Source organism: Stegostoma tigrinum, chromosome 2 (genome assembly GCF_030684315.1).
Source record: "Stegostoma tigrinum isolate sSteTig4 chromosome 2, sSteTig4.hap1, whole genome shotgun sequence".
Lineage (NCBI taxonomy): Eukaryota > Metazoa > Chordata > Chondrichthyes > Orectolobiformes > Stegostomatidae > Stegostoma > Stegostoma tigrinum.
The window spans coordinates 5,309,653-5,329,163 of NC_081355.1; the positions used below are offsets into that span (position 1 = coordinate 5,309,653).

At 41.3% G+C, this 19,511-nt stretch overlaps 1 protein-coding gene across 1 annotated transcript; it reads left to right on the forward strand.

The window, feature by feature from the left end:
* Positions 1–16,102: 16,102 nt before the first annotated feature.
* mc4r (melanocortin 4 receptor) lies at positions 16,103–19,131 on the forward strand. Its single transcript, XM_048559610.2, has one exon. It carries the CDS (start codon positions 16,512–16,514, stop codon positions 17,508–17,510), a length of 999 nt encoding a protein of 332 aa, XP_048415567.1. The 5' UTR covers positions 16,103–16,511; the 3' UTR covers positions 17,511–19,131.
* The last annotated feature ends 380 nt before the right edge of the window (positions 19,132–19,511 follow it).

Below are 19,511 nucleotides of genomic sequence, written 5' to 3' on the forward strand. Positions count from 1 at the left end.
CCACGCTACATGAAGGATGTGAAGGCTTTGGAGAGGATGCAATTGAGGTTTACCAGGATGTTGCCTGGATCGGAGTATATTAAATATAAAGGGAGTTTGGGCTAACTTTAATTGTTTTCACTCGAGCGTCAGAGGCTGACAGGGCTTACTGATAGATGTTTATAAAATTATGAGAGGCATTGATAGGTTGGATAGTTGGAGTCTTTTTCCCAGAATGGAAATATCAAATGCTAGGAGGAACTAGGTTTGAGGTGAGGGGTGAGAGTTGAACGGAGATGTGTGAGGCAGGTTTTTCTTTACACAAGAGTTGGCAGGTGTCTGGAACGTGCCACTAAAGGAGGGAGGTAGATGCAGATACGATAGCAACTTTTCAGCGGCATTTAAATAGAGGCGGGGAATAGCAGGGTATGGGTGACATGGTGCATCTGTGGTTAGCACTGCTGCCTCTCAGTACCAGGGACCCAGATTTGACTGCAGCTCTGGGGAAACTGTTTGTGCGGAGTTTGCATGCTCTCTCTATGCCTGTGTTGGTTTCCTCTGGCTGCTCTGGTTTACTCCCACAGTACAAAGATGTGGAGGTTAGGTGGGATTGGCCATGTTAAATTTACTCCTAGTGTCCAGGGGTATGCAGGGTAGGGATTAGCCATGGGAAGTATGGAGTTGCAAAGATTGAGGTGGGTCTAGGTTGAAGGATTGGTTCAGACGTGGTGGGCTGAATAGCCTTTTTCTGCACTGTAGGGATTCTACTGTAAGATACAGAATATATGTAGAGAGATAAGTTTAGTTTAGAATGGCATCATGGTTGGCAAAGACATGATAGATTGAAGGAAATGTTTTATGCAGTTTATTTAATGCTGGAGAAACTCAGCAGATCTGGCAGCATCTGTGGGAAGAGACAAACAGAGTTAATGCTTTGAGTCTGGCATGATGGTCTGGAGAAGAATCCTATCGGACTCAACACGCTAACTCTATTTTTCTTTCCACACGTACTGCCAGATTGGCTAAGATTTCCAGCATTCTGTTTGTTTCAGGGTAATTTTCAGCCTACATGAATCTACATTTTCCCCATTAATCCTTCCTAGAGTTAACAGGAAGACAAATGCCTATTTAAAATTTGCTTTTGATGTGACTCTCAGATGTAAACATAAAGTTTTGCTTTTTGGCCAGATACATGCTCAGATTAAAGATACATTATCGCCTCTAGTCAAACAAATTCCAAATGTAGTGAAGTACATTTTCAGATACACAGCAATCCTGTAATGAGACAAAGTATGATTCGACCTCAAAGGGTTAGCTAACAGTTGAGAAAATGATTTGTTTCTCTACGGGGAAAGAAACTGTTCTGTTGTTTACATATTCCTCAACATAAATGACCTTTCATCAGCAACACATATGATCGGCCTGTGAATTCATTTACCTGGTATTAATGTGTTTTGTACAGTCAGTGAAACTGATGTTGCACTGAATAGCAAACACCCAATTTGCAGGAGGAGCAGGGTCAATCTGCAGGAAGTCTTCATTTTAATTTACTGTAGTTTTAATCTCTTCCCAATGATAATACTTCTGAAAAGGATGGTGATACAACAACAATGCAGTTGTATTGTGGCCAGAATATTAGTAATGGAAATTAACTGAAAGCTCCAGGCAATAGATATATCCTTTAACACATAAACCAGAATCTCTGAGAGTCACATTCAATGCTCAGATCTGAGGAAGGGTCACTGGATCTGAAACGTTAACTCTGATTTTTTCCTCACAGATGCTGCCAGACCAGCTGAGCTTTTCCAGCAATTTCTGTTTTTGTTCCTGGGTCTCACTGTTTGCACATTATGTAATTGTTGCCTTGTGCTTTTACCACTCTTGAAGAACATCACAAACATTTTCCTTTGCCTTCTCCTCCTTTCTCTTCCATTCCCTGCTTTCCTCCTCGTTCGAAATGTATTACATCTCAAACATTTTGCAACTCTGATGAAGAGGCACTGATCCCCACCAATCTATTTCTCTCTCCACAGACGCAGCTGAGTCCTCTACTGAGCATTTCCAGAACTTTCTGTTCTTACCACTCACCTTTGGTGACCTGACTGCCCAATGTCAATACCTTTTCCAGAGTGTTCATGTCATGACACATGCAACCGTACCACATTGTTCTGTGTTTGTAAAATCTGAGGAGGGATCACTGATCCTGAAGTGCTAACTCTGATTTCTCTCCGTAGGTGCTGCAATTTCTGTTTTTTGTTTCTGATTTACAGCATCCACAGTTCTTTCAGTTTTTATGTTATTCCAGCCATTTAGTTTATTTCTAGCACTATTTTATTTTTGATTTTTTTTTGTAATTATCTCTCTGCCTTGATTCATCAGTTTCGTAGGTCATCTCTTCACTTGCTATTCAGCTGTTGACACTTTACTCACACTGTTTGACACTTTTGATCACCTGCAAAGACTTGTTTTTCAGCCTGTTGACACTCAACTTACACCATTTGTAATTATCAGTTGACACTCTTAATTACCTGAAATTATCTTGCCATTATCTCTCCACCTACATATCCTGTGCCTGTGTGCTTTCCTCCACTTCACCTGATGAAGGAGCAGCGTCATGAAAGCTTGTGATTTCAAATGAACCCGTCAGACTATAAACTGGTGTTGTATGACTTCTGACTTTGTCCACCCCAGTTCAACACCAGCACCTCCACATCAGAGGAGCAGTAGGTTTTGGCTGAACAACTTGAACAAACAAAGACAAGGAGTTGGTTCAAACTCTGTCTGTTGATTAAGTAATGTCATTCGTCTGTGTCAAACAGGAACAGAACTTGCTAGAGAAACTCAAAAGGTCAGACAACATCTCTGAAGAGAAACCAGAGCTAATGCTCCAAGTCCAATGCTCTTCCATCAGAATTAATAACAGCTCGGAAAAGGTGGACTTTATGCTGGTGACAGGGGGTGGGAGGTTAAAGGGTGAGCAGATAAGTGGAGGTGGAGTCCCTATTATGAGGTGCCTGGGGTCTGGATGGATATCATATCCAGTTTGTGAAGGCGGTGAGGGGAACTTGTATGGTATAAGCCCACCTGAATATTGTTGTGTGCAGGTGATAAATAAGGAATCCAATGGTAGTAAGTTACTCAGAGAATATTCAGCATTACAGAATACATAATATTGGTTTTTTTGACCAAAGGTCTTGTGGAAATGAAGAAATGAGTTACTGCTGCATTTAAAAAGCTTAATATTTGGGATAACAAAGTGTGGAGCTGAATGAACACAGCAGGCCAAGCAACATCTAATATTTGGCCCTGTTTTGCTCAGAGTTTTGGCTAACATCAAACAATTCTGAGGATATAATGCAGCACTGGACTTGTGTGAAACTGTTGAGGTTTGCAAATAACCATGGAAATGGTTTGGCAAAAACATTCTCATTAACAAATGTTATCATTATAGTAACATGTGTGCTTATTAAAGACAAACAGGTTGGCATGACTATTGGAGTGGGAATGTTTAATGAGCATTGCAATAGATTCCAAAAGTCTTTTTCTTTCAATAATTTTACATCGATATATATTCATTCTAACCTCTGGAATTGTGCCTTTATGCCAATATGTTTAGTAGCAAAAGATAGTAGGAACTGCAGATGCTGGAGAATCTGAGATAACAAGGTGTAGAGCTGGATGAACACAGCAGGCCAAGCAGCACCAGAGGAGCAGGAAAGCTGATGTTTCGGATCTGGACCTTTCTTCAGAAAATGAAATCTTCATAAAATAGCAAATATAGAACAAGGCATTATTGGAGAAACAGCTGTTGAGAGATTTCTTAAAATTAGAATTTGATTGCCAAACAAAAAGCAGAATTTCTTGTCCTTACTGATTTGTTGTTGCAGTTTTCTGCAATTAAATTGGCCTCTGCATTACCTGCATTAGAATGGAATCTTCACTTCAAAGATAGTTCATTGGCTGTCATAGCTTTCCTGTGGTCATGAAAGGTGTTATTGAAAGCAAATTCTGATGTCTCTTTTCAATATAACTCACATTCTTTCTCTATTTTAGCAGCCAATATTTTTGGCTTTTAATAAGTACGTTCATACCAGAGCAAAGCTAGGTGCCAATTAAATGTACATGTTTGCTTTTGAGCCTTAAGATTAGATTTGAATGAATGAAATCTGTTGTTGCCGCTGCCTCAGTTCCAGACCCTGTGCACCACTGTCAGTGGGAGATCTTCATCTGATTAGTATCTCTGCTTACCTCTCCATTTGAAACATGACAAGAAATGAAACTGCTAACACCACAAGAAATCTGGAGAAAATTATTCTTGTCAAGGGTAATAATTTCTAATGAAAGATTTAATCAGGTATCACAAATGGGTCTTACACATCCATTTAAAAAGTCTCTTTAAAAACAATATTAACTGATTGGATTTTGCTCTGTGTCTTCATCAGTCAGCACAGATTATCTAACTCCAGCGGAGATACTGCTGTTAAGAATGATTATTCTTCATCCCAGCCATGATGTAAGGGTAGTGCACACTGCAGGTCACCTTTTGAATGTGCATTAATGTTCCTAGTGGAGTTAGGTTAAGGTTCTGAACAAGTTCCCTAAATTTGCTGTAGGTGGAATCCAGTGGAAGTCGACTGTAAATTGGCTTCATTGGTGTACCAGTTTCAACTTCCAATCAATACCTAGGAAGGGGGGTTGGCAATTGGCAGAGTGGGCTGTGATGTGATGTAAAGGTGTAGCTTAACCTGCACTCTTCCACTGCACACCACAAGACAGAATATATGTTTATAATCCCATGTGCTCTATACACAGAGTAGAATAGCAGCCCTACAGCTCAGACAGGTCTAGGTAATCTCCCAGTTATCATTGGCTGTATTAGTCTCATCTTCAAATGAAGAATCCACATGCTTGATCATTTTATTACTCCTTACAGCATGATTAGTACATCTGCAACAGCAAAAAGAACACAATGTGGTACAGAGAAACAGAAAGTTTCGATACGGAGGAGGAGGAAGTTGAGAGATTGGAGGAGGTCGGACATTGAGTAGGAGGAACACTCCAGCTGGTTATACATTTAGGAAATTCTTTGTTACTCGGGCTAGCCCTTAACAATAAATAGTTTGGTTACAGCAAGATTGGAAATGCTGTCACAAACAGGCACAGTGCCAATAGATTTCAGAACACTCCAACCACTGGCCAGCGTGGTGCATACATTGGCCAACGGTGTTACCTTCCCTGATGCCTCTTATTGGTAGTAGGAGCCTGGCGAATGCTCAGCCAACATCATTCCAACTGCACCAAGTAATGAAGATTTTTTTCTTGAATATTTTATTTAATATTTATTCACATTTAGAAAAATATGGACTTATTAGCGAAGGACAGCATGGCATTGTGCAGGGAAGGATGTGTCTCACAAATTTGATCAAGTTTTTATTGAGGAAGTGACAAAGATGATTGATGAGGGCAGAGCAGTAGATGTTGTCTATGTGGACGCTAGGAAATTGTTTGACAAGTTCTCTCATGGCAAGTGAATACAGAAGGTAAAATCATATGGAATCTACAGTGAGCTGAGAAGATGGATAAAGAACTGGCTTAGTCATCGAAGACAGAGAGGCAAAGAAGACAGTAGTGGGGTGTTTTTCTGACTAGACATCTTTGACTAGTGGTGTTCCACAGGGATCAGTGCTGGGAACCCTGATGTTTGTACATCATATGCATGAATTGGAGGGGAATGTAGCTTGGCTGGTTAGTAAGTTTGCAGATGACAGAAATATCAGGGGAGCTAGGGATAGTGAGGAGGATTGCCAGAGGATACTACAGGATATAGACAGGTTGGAGACATGGCAGAGAAACGGCAGATGGCATTTAATCCAGAGAAATAGCATTTTTGAAGATCTAATCAGGAAGGAAGTACACAGTAATTGGCAGAACCCTTAGTAAACACAGAGGGATGTAAGCATACAGGCCCACAGTTCCCTGAAAGGTTTAAGCTAAAAAGGGGTAAGTTTAAAGGACATGTGAGAGGCAGGTTTTTTTTACACAGAGTGTAGTAAGTGCCTGGAAGGTACTGCCAGAGAAGGTAGTGAAGGCAGATACAATAGAAACAGTAGAAGCATCTTGATTAGGCAGGAAATGGAGGGTTACAGACTGCATAGAGGCAAATGGTTTTTAATTTTAAAAAGTCACCATGTGTTGGTGTAGTAGTACTGTTGGTCAGGGTGACCTGTTCCTTTGCTGTACTGTTCTTTGTTCATTTTTTTTTTCAAAATATTTTGTTTTAATTGATTTCCTTTTTTTATAAGGTTTCCTTCAACTTCAACATTACAATCAATTTCCCACACTGGAAGGTGGGAATCTCATATTGGCACATCTCCATTATGTATCTTCATCATTTGCATGTCAGAAGCATGTTTTACATAGGGAACCATTGTTAAATAATAGTTAGATGAGATACCAGAACTTGCAACTGGTTAAAGATAATACAGAGCCAGAAATGGGTATCTTGAATATCACCATCAGCCATCATGCTGCCCCTAAAGCAATTGTTATAAAAATCCTTCTGGTTTGTTAAAGATCTTTAGGGATCTAATTTTCTATCCTTTCCCTATTTAATGTACATGTGACCCACAGCAATGTGCCTGCTAACTCTCAGAATTTGAACACTGAAAGAACTATATGGAAGCAATCGATAATGCAGTCATTGATCAATTATTTAGATAGACATGGTGAACAAGGATACAGGATAAAAGCTGAAGATTGATCTAAGGTAATGATGAGCCTTTGAAGAACAGGTGCAGACATGAAGGGCTGAATAGCCTTCTGCTGAAAGGCCTTCAACAGCAGTGTAACATTTCTGTGAGGATACCTCAGGCCTTTTGATAACCAACCTATTTACAATTCAGACACAAATGTGTCCCTATTTGCAACACAGGTCAGTAATTGTTGACCAGTTATTCACACATTTGATACTGAACTAACTCAAGCAGTGCATTGAACAGAAAGACTGAAAGTCCAATTATTTGGCTGGCTCACAAGCACAAGAAAATAAATTGTTATGGGCACAAAGAATGTGCAAGGTTGTAAGCTTGTTACTGGGAGGCATGATACAACAATGTTGCATGGCCCAGAGAACTGAGAAATGGGCAGTTTTTAACTGTGGGAGGTTTTGTGTCAATTCTTCTTTTCGGCTCCCCTGTCACTAATTGGGTGTCAAAGCAATCAAACATCAAAAAATTAGATTATATCTGACAGCACAAATGTGTTTGTAGTCTCCTTCCTTAAGGAGGAATGTACTTGCCTTGGAAGCAATTCAGAGAACGTTCATTTGACTGAGTCCTGGCATGAAGAAAGGTTGAGCTGCACTCATGGGAATTTAGAAAAATGAGAAATGCTCTCATTGAGTCACGTAAGATTTAGAGAGAGCTCTCCAGGGTAGTTGCCAACAGAGATAACAAGGTGTAGAGCTGGATGAACACAGAAGTCCAAGCAGCATCAGAGGAGCAGGAAAGCTGACGCTTCGGGTCAGGACTCTTCTTCAGAAAAGTTGCCAACAGATTGTCTTTCTCTCAATGGGAAATCTAGAGCTAGAGGGCATGCATTTGAAGGAAAGTATACCCCCCATTTGAGACAGAAATAAGGAGGAATTTCTTCTGTCAATGACCCATCTGTTTTTGAAATTCTCATGTAAAAGGGGACGTGGACGCTGTGTCATTGAATTATATTCAAAGCTGAGTTAAATATTTTAATCTACAAATGGGATACAGGGGTCAAAGAGTATATTTAAGGCCACAATCAGGTGTGATTTTATTATCTGGAAGAGGAGGGTTGAGGGACCAAATGGGGCTCCTACTCTTTGTGTCCTTGTACAGCTATGAATTTTGGTAAAATAACAGTAATTCTGCTTTTGGTTCCATTTAACTGTCTCATGATCTTAAATCTGTTGTGGCAGCTATGGGATGACTGACCAGTCACCATCCACTTATTGTTTGGAGAATTTCCCCAAGCCCATTCACTCACTGTTCACACACCGATGAGTGGGAGTGTCCAGCTTCTGTTGACTCCAGGTGGAGTTTGCTAAATGAGAGGTAATAATCATAAATTATAAAACATAAGTGAGTTATGCCCAAAGGCACACTGGTCATTTAGGGTGTTCCACAGTCTGTTATTCTTTTTGAGAATCAGTTGGTCTGAATCTGATCCTGTCAGCAAATGTTCAGTTGGTTAGGGGAATTATTCCAAATTACAAGCATTAGCTTCATGCATATGTTTCTGCTGCATTTTCATATCAGACAATATTTAATTTATGATGTATACTTAATGTATACTTAACAAATGGTTCAGTTTTTAGAGTTCAGGTTGATCTTGCCACTTGGATATATAATTGGTTTAATGGCAGGAAACATATTAATAGTAGAGGGTTGCTTCTCGGGATGGAGGCCTGTGGCCAGCGGTGTTTCACAGGGATTGGCTCTGGGTCCTCTTCTGTTTATCATTTATATCAATGCTTTGGATGAGAATATAGAAGGCATGGTTCGTAAGTTTGCGGATGACACCAACATTGGTGGCACTGAAGACAGTGAAGAAGGTTTTCTAACATTGCAGAGGGATCCTGATCAAATGTATCAATGGGTTGAAAAACGGGAGATGGAGCTCAATCTGGATAAATGTGAGGTATTGCATTTTGCTACAAAAGACAAGAGTAGGTATTGTATAATTATTAATGGTAGGGCCTTGTGTAGTTCTGTGGAACAGTGGGACCTAGGGCTGCGGATACATAATTCTTTGATGTTTGTGTCACATATAGACCGGGTGGTCAAAAAAACAGTTGACAAGCTTGCCTTACTGCTCAGTCCTTTGAGTGTAGGGGTTGGGAAGTCATGTTGAGGTTGTACAGGATGTTGGTGAGGCCTCTTCTGAACTACAGCATGCAGTTCTGGTCACCCACTTATAGGAAGGTTAATATTAAACTGGAAAAGGTTCAGAAGTGATTTACCAGGACGTTGCCAGGTTTGGAAGGTATGAGTTACAAGGAAAGAATGGATAGGCTGGGACTTTTTTCACTGGGGTGTAGGAGGTTGAGAGGCGACCTGATAGATGTTTATAAAATAATGAGAGGTTTAGATAGAGTTAAAGCCGGATGTCTATTCCATAGAATGGGGGATTTCAATACTAGGGGGGCGTATCTTTAAGGAGAGAGGTTTAAAAAGGATAAACAAGGCAATTTTTTTGCACAGAGGGTGGTTCGCTTTTGGAACGAACTTCCTGAGGAAGTGATGCATGTGGGTACAATTACAACGTTTAGAAGACATTTGAATAGATACATGAATAGGAAAGGGACATGGGCCAGGAGCAGGCAGGAAAGACTAGTTTAGTTTGGAATTATGTTTGGCATGGACTGGTTGGATCGAAGGGACTGTTTCTGCGCTGTATGACTCTCTGACCCTCTGGTTCCATAAGTTGTTTTCAGTGATTTTAAATCAGGAGACAGAATCACAAAATCAGTTGTCTTCATCGATGTTTACATCAGGGGACAAAATCACAAAATCAGTTACTTTCAGTGATTTTTAGATCAGAAGATAGAACCGCAGAAGTCAACAAACTATCAGAGAGAGATTATTCAGCCCATTGTGCCTGCCCTGTCCTGTGACCTAGTGCCAATCTCCTGCCTTTTCCCCATGTCACAGTTCATCATTTCTATCTAAATGACCATGCAATGCCCTCTTGAAGGTCAGTTAGCTCAGTTGACAGGATGCTTGGATGGTAACACAAAATAATGCCTGTTGCATGGGTTCAATTCCCACACTAGCTGAGGTTACCATGAAGGATTCACCTTCTCAAACTCTTCACTCATTTGAAGTTACGTGACCCTCAAGTTAAATCACCACCAATCTGAAATAACTCCATAAAGGGCAGTGTCCTGACACCTAGCCACCCTTTATTTATATATGCACAGTATTTGACACTGTCCCAGCTGCCTCAGAGCCACCTCTCAGAGTGAGCAGAACCTCTGACACTCCTCTTTGCATCTGTCAACCAGGGCTCCCTGATTGGACCAGGTTAACAGCCCCAATCAGGGAACTTGTATCCTATCATGTCCACTTGGCTGACCGTGTTACAATCGCTCATCAATGCTCTCCCTAATGAGAGTGCAGCCCTACAACCCATCAGACTGTGGCTGTTTAATCTTTGTTGCACACCACTGAGCAGGTGGGATGTTAACCCGGGTCTCCTAGCTCAGAGTTAAGGTCACTACCACAGCACCACAAGACCCCTTATAACTTACATCACATCCAAGTTAAACGACATGCAGGTGTATCTTCAAATGTAAGGATGACTGACTCTAGAGCTAACATCACTAGACTGTACTGATTGGAAAAGCTGTTCCTATTTAGTCAAGTCTCTGATATTATAACTCGAAATTCAGCATAGCTTCCTTCAGCAATCAGAGAGAGTACAATGTGGGAAATTTACACCGTCTCATGTAATCACATAAACACTTGAAGCAAAATCTTCCTTCACTTTAAGCAGTGCTGGTTTAGATATATCGATAGTTGTGTTCAGAACACAGGCAAATGTAGGAACCTGCTATAAATAGTAATATTACACAGTATAATTCCCAGCCTACTTTATTACTTTGACTGTTTGACCTATCAATCTTTGTGATTCCTCAAGCAGATTAAATACAATCATTTCTAGAATGGAACAGAAAGGTTGTTTAATTTTCCACTGCTTGATAAACACAGTTCTGTATAATATCACTACAATTTACTGTCAGAAATGTTCATGATCTTGTCTTCAACTCACTTTTGAGGTTTAATGATTCTGGAATTGAACAATTTAATTAATCAAATGATGAACTCAAAGACAAATTTTTGTCATTCTGTCTAAATCTTCTAATAAATACCCAATGCCTACAATTTGTGTCTGGCCATGACTGTAATTATCTCTCACTCATTAGATTTTACTCCTTATCGTTGAGATTTACAGTACAAAATAAGCACTGACCCAATCACTTGGAGCATAAAGGGTGAACAGACATAACCCTTTTGGGAGCAGGCTTGAAACAACATGTTGTTAATTCCATGTGAGGTGTCAAAGTCCATCTTCAGAGAAGGAATCTAGCATCAAGCTTGTGTTGCTATGGTTTCTTTGTTGGCATCTCAGTCTTATAGTTTGCTGCCCCAGTCAAGATACAGAGTGGATCACCTGACAACCGGAATAGATTAACTCACTGTTGTAGAGAGAAAGCTGACTAATACATAGCAGAGAAAGGAGCTGAGGGATATGCTGATAGTGTTAGTTGAGAGGAGGCTGGTTTGGAATGTACATGTTGGCGTGAGTTTCTGAGGGCCAAATGTTCTGTTTCAGCTGTTATAAAGTAAAGTCTGCACAGCCTTCTCAGGAAATAAGACTGTGCTCCCTTTAGACAGAGAGAGGACTGGTGGTGGTTTGATCTGAGGGTCACCATGCCTCAGGGTGAGGGGTGATAGTGAGAAGGAGATTTCTTTGTGGTAACCTCAGCTGGTGCAGGAACGGACTGTGGTGACATCACTCTGCATTGCATACCAACCACCTAGCCAACTGACCTAAGTAAACTAAAAGAAATGAAAAGGTGGCAGTGAGGCCTAGAAATTAGTTTGTGTCACATGGGATAAATCCCTGACCCTGAGGCACGTCTGATTTTTGGTCTCTTCCACCCAGACTCCAGATGAGGATCCACACTTTGTGACAGTTCCAAGCCGAATATTGCAAACTAGTAAATATCCAGGTGAAGAAGGAATAACTGCCCTCCCAATCTTTATTTTCCCACCTCTTATTTCGTCCCAGCAAGTTCACTGAAAGAGGATCCCTCCCCCAGAGATACATTCCTCGCTGACCATAAAAACCTATGTTTCAAAAGCAGACAACTCAACCAAGCTTTATCGAGTGAACAAAAAGAATGAGTTTATTAATTACTAAGCAGGAGAAGAATTAGAAAAACTTAAACGAGCACACAAATTAGAAAGAAAACATGAGGATAAAATGATAAATTTGAGGAAGAGATGTGCAGATCAATCTGTGAATTATTTGTGAAGGATGGGCTGTTTAGTATTGAAACAGCAGGAGGTAAGCAGCAGCAATGTTAACATTGTTCAGTCATCAGTCAGCTTCGTGACCATTGGTTTCGCAGATCAGCTGAGATTTTATCCTCCTGATGCGTTTTGACTGTATTGAAATTCAGCTAAAAGAGAGTTTGCTTTAAACCCGTTTCCTTTTCATTGGTTCAAGACTCACTTCCTGTTTTTCTGTTTCCTTTTCATTGGTTCAAGACTCACTAAGATAGAGAGAATCCTTACCATGTAAAGGGGTAACCAGAGGATTGCTCTGCAACTGTGACTGGGCTAATGCTTAAACCCAGGCTGGTATACATGAATGCCTTTAGTCCTGCTAGACCTCTTCATTAGAATTGAAACTGGCTTTCTAATCCTTGTCATTCCTGGACAATAAAACAGGCATATCGACAAAAGACGACAATTTTCCAAAATGAGAGAGGTAGTCAACAAAACTTCTTGTTAAGTCTCTCCCTGTTTGAAGTTTCCTGAACAATTTACATGTGCAATATTCCGTTGACTTCCCTCAAGTCTTTGTCAGACAGTCTCTGGGTTAAAACTCATTGTTCTCCTATCACAGTGTTCCTTTTAAAATTAACAAATGTTAGAATTAACAGCAAAAGAAAGTTTCATATTACTTTGGAGTTCTGAGGTGGTGAGTGTGAGCTGTGATTCCTGACACAGTTAAGGATTGAGGGAGCTGTTTTACTTCTTGAGGTCATTGGGTCGTTCCTGGGAGTGAGGTTACTGCAGAGAAGTTCATGGAGGGGATGGAAAATGGTCAAGAGTAACTAAGAGATAGCAGGAACTGGAGTCAGAGATAACACGGTGTGGTGCTGGAGGAATACAGCAGGTCAGGCAGCATCAGGGGAGCAGGGAAGTTGACATTTTGGGTTGGGGCTCTTCTTCAGAAAAGGATTCTGACATGAAAGGTAACCAAGGGGTGACCATGTGGAGGAGCCAGTGGTCAGAAAGGAACAAGTGAATCAGGAGAGTAGGGGAAATGAATAGGAGAGCGTCAAATGGGGATTAGCAACTGACCTTAGCTCTGGAACTAGGTGGACCCAACATCGTACCTTTGGCTTCAAATTCAGGTCGGTTTATTCTTCCAAAATAAAGTTTATTTGTGAGAATTGTGGAAGAATGATACAGAATACTTCAACGTTAACATTACACTGCTTTTCCTTTCCATGGGAAAATGTGGGCATCTCAGACTCTGTCATTTCTCTTACCCATCCATTTGGGCCTGGAGTCACATTTGATCTGAAACATAAAGGCACATTTCCTTCCTTATAGGGACAGGTTTCCCCTACAAATGACAGTGACCACATGGTCCCCATTCGATGAGCTTTAAATTTCAGATTTAAAAAAAAGATTGACTTCAAATTTCACCATCTGCCATGGCAGGATTCAAACCAACATTGCCAAAATGATATTCTGACATTATACATTTGCTGGTACATGCTTACTTACAAATAAACATCAAAATGAGGCCATTCGGCCCTTCAAATATGATCTGCCAATCAATAAGATCATGGTTGATCTGATTTTAAACTTAATTCCATATTCTGCATATCCCTAATAATCTTTCATTCTTCTTGGTCATCTTCTTGGTTTCAAGAATCTATCTACCTCTGCCTTAACAATAATTAAAGATTCTGCATCCAATGTCCTTTGATGAAAGGAATTGCAAACCCTCTGACAGAGAGAAAAAGAAGTTTTCTCATCTGTCTTTAACAAACAACCTTTCATTTTTAAACTACCACCCCCAAGTTCTAGTAGCATTATGATGACACCACCATCTCTCCTTCAGACACAAGACAGATTGGTTTCTATCAATTCAAGAGGTGCGTCACTACATTTCACCACGGCAGGTCCTATTCAGAATCCACACTTACCATTCAAGTCAGGCATACGCTGACAAATGTAGCCCAAAGAATTTAATACAGCCTCCAGCCACTCAGTAAACAATGACAAGAAATGCTTTTTAATAAAGCAACTCTACTGAGTATTTGTGGGAGCTGCCTCATATATCACTGTATCCCTCAATTTAATGTCCAGGCACTTTGTCAAAAATATCTCTTTTTTTTGGTGATTGCTTCAAGTATTTCCTTGAAGAAGCACTAGTTAGGGTCCACAATGTGTATGTTTTTCCAGAATCCAGACAGGTTAACATGATAAACAAGGATTTGTCCCCATTTAACTGCCAAAGGCAATCATCTGGGAAGCTGGAAATAACAACAACAATCTGCCTTTACACAGCAGCACTGACAGAGTGAAATGCCCTGAAGTGCACCATCAACGACATCTGACACTGAGCCACAGGAGCTATTCAAATCGATGTGAAAACACTTCATCAAAGGAGACTGAAGGAGTCAATACAATGTGGAGCAGGGAGGAACTAGTCCCGATGAAGGGTGTACACCCGAAACGTTGACTCTCCTGCTCCTCTGACGTTGCCTCCCCTGCTGCGTTCCTCCAGCTCCACATTGTATCGACTCCGACCCCGGCATCTGCAGTTCTTGCTATCTCCTAGAGACTGAAGGTGTGACTTAAAGGAGGAGAGCAAGGTAGAGAGGCAGAGTGTTTATTTTAGTCGGTCTGGAGGCATGGGCATCGTTAGGTGAGCTGGTATTTATTGACCATCCCTAGTTGCCCTTGAGAAGGCGCTGCTGAGCTGCCTCTTGGACCGTCCAATCCATGTACTGTATGTAGAGCCACATTGTCCTTACAGAGGGAATTCCAGGAGTTTGACCCAGTAACAGCGAAGGAATGGTGATATATTTCCAAGTGTGTCGCTTGGCAGGAGTTTGCAGGTAGTGGCATTCCCATGGTTCAGCTGCTCTTGTCCTTCTAGATTGAAGCGATTTTTGGGTTTGGATGGTGCTGTCTAAGGAAGTGAACTCCTAATTGGAGCCTTAACGGTTTTGAGTGTCTTTCCCAGTAGTAGGGCAATTAAACTCAGGTTCACACAAGATGCCAGCAGTACTGGAAGAGTAAAATGTTTATGAAGAGTTATGAGGTTACCAGGGATCACAGAGAATGGGATGCACTTGGCTCCATGGAAGGATCTGACAATAAAATGAGGATTTTAAAATCAATGTCTCACTAGACCAGTAAAACAATGGAACTTAATGAGAATTCCATTCTGTATATACAAGACTGGACCAGCTGATATCCACCTGCTATAATGTGTATAATATCCCTGCACAAGTCTTGTGTTCTTAGACACATCCCAAGCTCATAACATCACACTGGATGGGTTGTCTTCATCACACCTCACAAATCACCTTCAACAACAAAAATAGAAATTGCTGGAAAAGCTGAGCAGGTCAGGCAGCATCTGTGCAATGAAATCAGTTAACGACTTTCATAGAAGGGTGACTGGACCCGAAACATTAACTCTGATTTCTCTCTATAGATGCTGCTAGACCTGCTCAGCTTTTCCAGCAATTTCTGTTTTTGTTTCTGATTTACAGCATCGGCAGTTCTTTTGGTTTTTATTTATAAACCACCTTCTTATGCTATGGTGCAGAGTGGATTATTTCTGTGATATTCAAATAACAAAAGAAGCAAAGCACCAAGAAAGCATTAATTACTAGGCTGTCCACAGACAGTACATTTAAAAACATGTTCATTAAGCAATGTGGGACAAAAGAAATAAAACAATAACTGCTAGGGCTAACTTTGGATACTTGAAGCTTTTACTATGATTTCGGATTAAATTGTGCAAATTCCCTTTTCGGGACACAGGCATAGTTTGGATTGCTGGGGACTGAGCAAGAAAGAACACAAGTTCATGCAATTATACTGCAATTATTTCGACAAATAGGCTTTAGCTTATTCAGTGCACAATTTATAAAGTCACTGTGAATGGATCAACAGCACTTGCGAAGACGGAAGTCTTCCTTAAATATTTAACATACTGTGTTGTCAGTCAAGTTAACCATGAGTGTGATAGGCTGAACTGCAGTGTAGGGGTGGAATGCTGCTTCCCACAGTTTTGTACGATTTGTTACAATGTGAAAGGAATTCATTTGTTGCTAAATCTGCTGCCAAGGACGTCTAGATTTGCTGTTGTTTCCCTGACTCTGGCTATTTTAAAGAAAGATCTGTCTCCTCTCTACCTATCGACACTGGAATCTTTTTGCCCATTTGGGAGCCTCCTACAAATGAGGTCTGCAGAAATTAACACATGCGAGTCTAGGAGGGACTGATTAAAAGATATTGAATGTAAAACGATGTGAGCCAGGAAAATTTAGCAATTTCTCTGACAGCTTCAAGATGACTTGGTTTCAAAAACTGCCTTCCTCATTTCAGAAGGAATTTGGAGACTTCACGACCAGTTAATGTACCAGCCCTGAGCTGGATTTCCGATCCTGAGATGCCAACTTGAACAGTGCTGGCTTCTTCTGGAGTCAAGGGATTTAGCCTGCTGCAGGCATGAACTCGTCATCTTATAAACATTGGCTGATGGACAGCCCTCGACTCAGAAACCAGAGCACCCCAGGATTTGCCAGCATCAATGGCTCACTCCATACAGGGTCCTCCTCAGGCTGCTATGAGCAACTGTGGATCTCAATGGAGGTCTTCCTCACACTCGGCATTATCAGCCTGTTGGCCAACATTTTGGTCATCGCTGCCATCATCAAGAACAAGAACCTGCACTCACCAATGTACTTTTTCATTTGCAGTTTGGCTGTGGCCGACATGTTGGTTAGTGTGTCCAATGCCTGGGAGACGATCTTCATCGCTATGTTGAAGAGTAGACATTTTGTTGCTCGAGACAGCTTGATAAAGAATATGGACAATGTGCTGGACTCCATGATTTGCACCTCTCTGCTTGCCTCCATTTGGAGCTTGCTAGCTATCGCCATTGACAGGTACATCACCATCTTCTACGCACTGCGCTACCACAACATCATGACAGTCAGGAGGGCACTGGTGGTCATTGCTGGAATCTGGATGGCTTGCACGGTCTCAGGGATCCTGTTCATCATCTACTCTGAGAGCACCACAGTCGTCATCTGCCTTATCACCATGTTCTTCACCATGCTCGCCCTCATGGCCTCACTGTATGTTCACATGTTCATGCTGGCACGCTTACACGTCAAGCGGATCGCCGCTCTGCCTGGCAGTGGTGCCATCCACCACATGGCAAACATGAAAGGGGCCATCACCCTCACCATCCTCCTTGGGGTCTTTGTCGTCTGTTGGGCTCCTTTCTTCTTGCATCTCATCCTCATAATCTCCTGCCCCCGAAACCCATACTGCCTTTGCTTCATGTCACACTTCAACATGTATTTAATCCTCATCATGTGCAACTCAGTCATCGATCCGCTCATCTACGCATTCCGCAGTCAAGAAATGCGCAAGACTTTCCAAGAAATAATCTGCTGCTACAGCTTGCATGGGATTTGTGACCTGGCAAATAAATATTGATAAACCAAAGGGAAATCAGCCAGACCTTCACAAGACATTTTGTGCTGCAGGACATCTTAGTAGAGGGAGGAAATTGTTCCTTGCTCCCTGACGATGTGTTGATGCTTTCCTCTGAATTATGTTATGGTTTCTTATTTCCTCAAGAAGCCTTGTTTCTCTTCACTGAAGGTTTTAGTTGTTTCCTGGAGTATTCTTCATCTCTCATGCCTCATGCCAATAAATATTCCCTGGATGTAAGCCTGGACAGTGAGTATTGGGAGAAAGTTTGATTGTGTTTGGATGGAAGGGTTTCACCAGGTTTCATCTGCAACTGAAGCCCACATGTACCAGATATTACCAGTTGACAATCAGAAGAGAAAGGGGAATCTGACTTTAATCTTCCCTAACCTAGGACATTGAGGCTAATTGTAACCCTTCCTAAGGGCAAGATCAACCACTTCACTGTAGCTGATTGTACTTACAGTGGAATCAAAGAGTTTGTAGAGCACAGAAGAAGTCAATCGACCCCCCATGCTCATACTTGCTCTTTGAAAGGGTCATCCAATTTGGCTTCACACTTCAACTGTTTTACCATAACCGTGCAATGTCATTCTCATCAGGCACATCTCCAATTGCTTTCCCAGCCCTTCCCATCTCTTCACTGCCAATTAATTTAAACCTTTGACCTCTGACTAAAGCTAGAACCTTCTGGCTCAAAACTAGAGTCTCCTTGATCCGTGTGGTGAAGCTGAAATGGCCGACATCTTTGAGTTCAGAGGGAGACCCCGATGAAAAAGTTTGAAGGGGGAATCGAGCTATACCTCATTTGAAGGAAGCTGCACTGATTCTCCTCCATTTGTTCCTGAGCATTCAGTTAATGTATTTCAGTAACATGTGTGTCCAGAAGTGTTTTTAAAATATCATCGACAACGCACAATTCAAATGCATTTTTTATGGCTGTGAATCAAGAAGCTGATATTGAATTAAAAAGATCTGCAAGTTAAATATGTTGCTTTTGACATTACCCTCAGCAATTGTGTGGGCTGCAGGAAACAATAGAACTAGAACTCCTTGGGTATTCCTTTTAGCCTGCGTTCTCCCGAGCACAGATGACTCAAACATCTGCGTTCAGGGTGGTTTCTAAGTATTGACATTTTGTTCAGGTTACTGCTAGGCTTTTTAGCTCACTTACCGCGGCTTATTGCAAGCTGTTGTTTCACAGGATTGTGGAATCATAGAATGGAAGAGAGGGGGTGGAGGACATTCAACCCCTCAAGGCTGTGCTAGCTCTCTCGGAAAGTCATCCAGTGATTTCTACTCCCTCCACCCCAATCTTTCCATTTATTCTTCTGATTTTATCTCCTTTATATATTTCTGCCAAATCCCTTTCTCCTTGTCCTCTTGCTTTCCTTTAACAAACTGCCTTTCCATCTATCACTCAATGTCATCCGCTATGTATTTATCAGGCAAACAAGCACATATTGTTCAATTGACTTTCAGTAATGATAGTGCAATGTGGCTGTGTTGTTGATTAGTTATTTATGAACTTATTTATGTAAAGCATTGGTTACCTCAAATTGATCCCAGGAGCAAGAGAGAGTTTAGCAAAAGCTTTATTAAAATGTTTTCATTTGCTGCTAGCATTTTCTGACCAGGTATCCAGCATCAGCTATGTATCAAAATGTCAAATAAATGTTCTGAAAATCCCATAATTTTGCATGTTTTTTGGTGAAACACATATCTATTTCTAGAGGAAAACACATTGTTGTTTAGTAAAGCCACAGTAGGCTTAGCAAATCCGGGGGCTGCTGTCTCATTTGAGATAGACGGCAGGCTGGAGGTGGTTTAATCTGAGAGTCACCATGCCTCAGGCAAGGGGAGAGGTTGGAGAAGGAGAGCCCTCACGGTAACCTCAGCCAGTGTGGGAATTGAAGCCACATTGCCGACATCACTGTGCATTGCAAATCATCCATCGGAGCTAGTCAAGCCCTTTGCTGTTTAGTATGTTTGACAATTTACTCC

What these genes read in the sequence shown, in the direction of transcription:
- mc4r (XM_048559610.2), top strand. Translation starts at nt 16,512, where the DNA reads ATGAACTCGTCATCTTATAAACATTGGCTGATGGACAGCCCTCGACTC.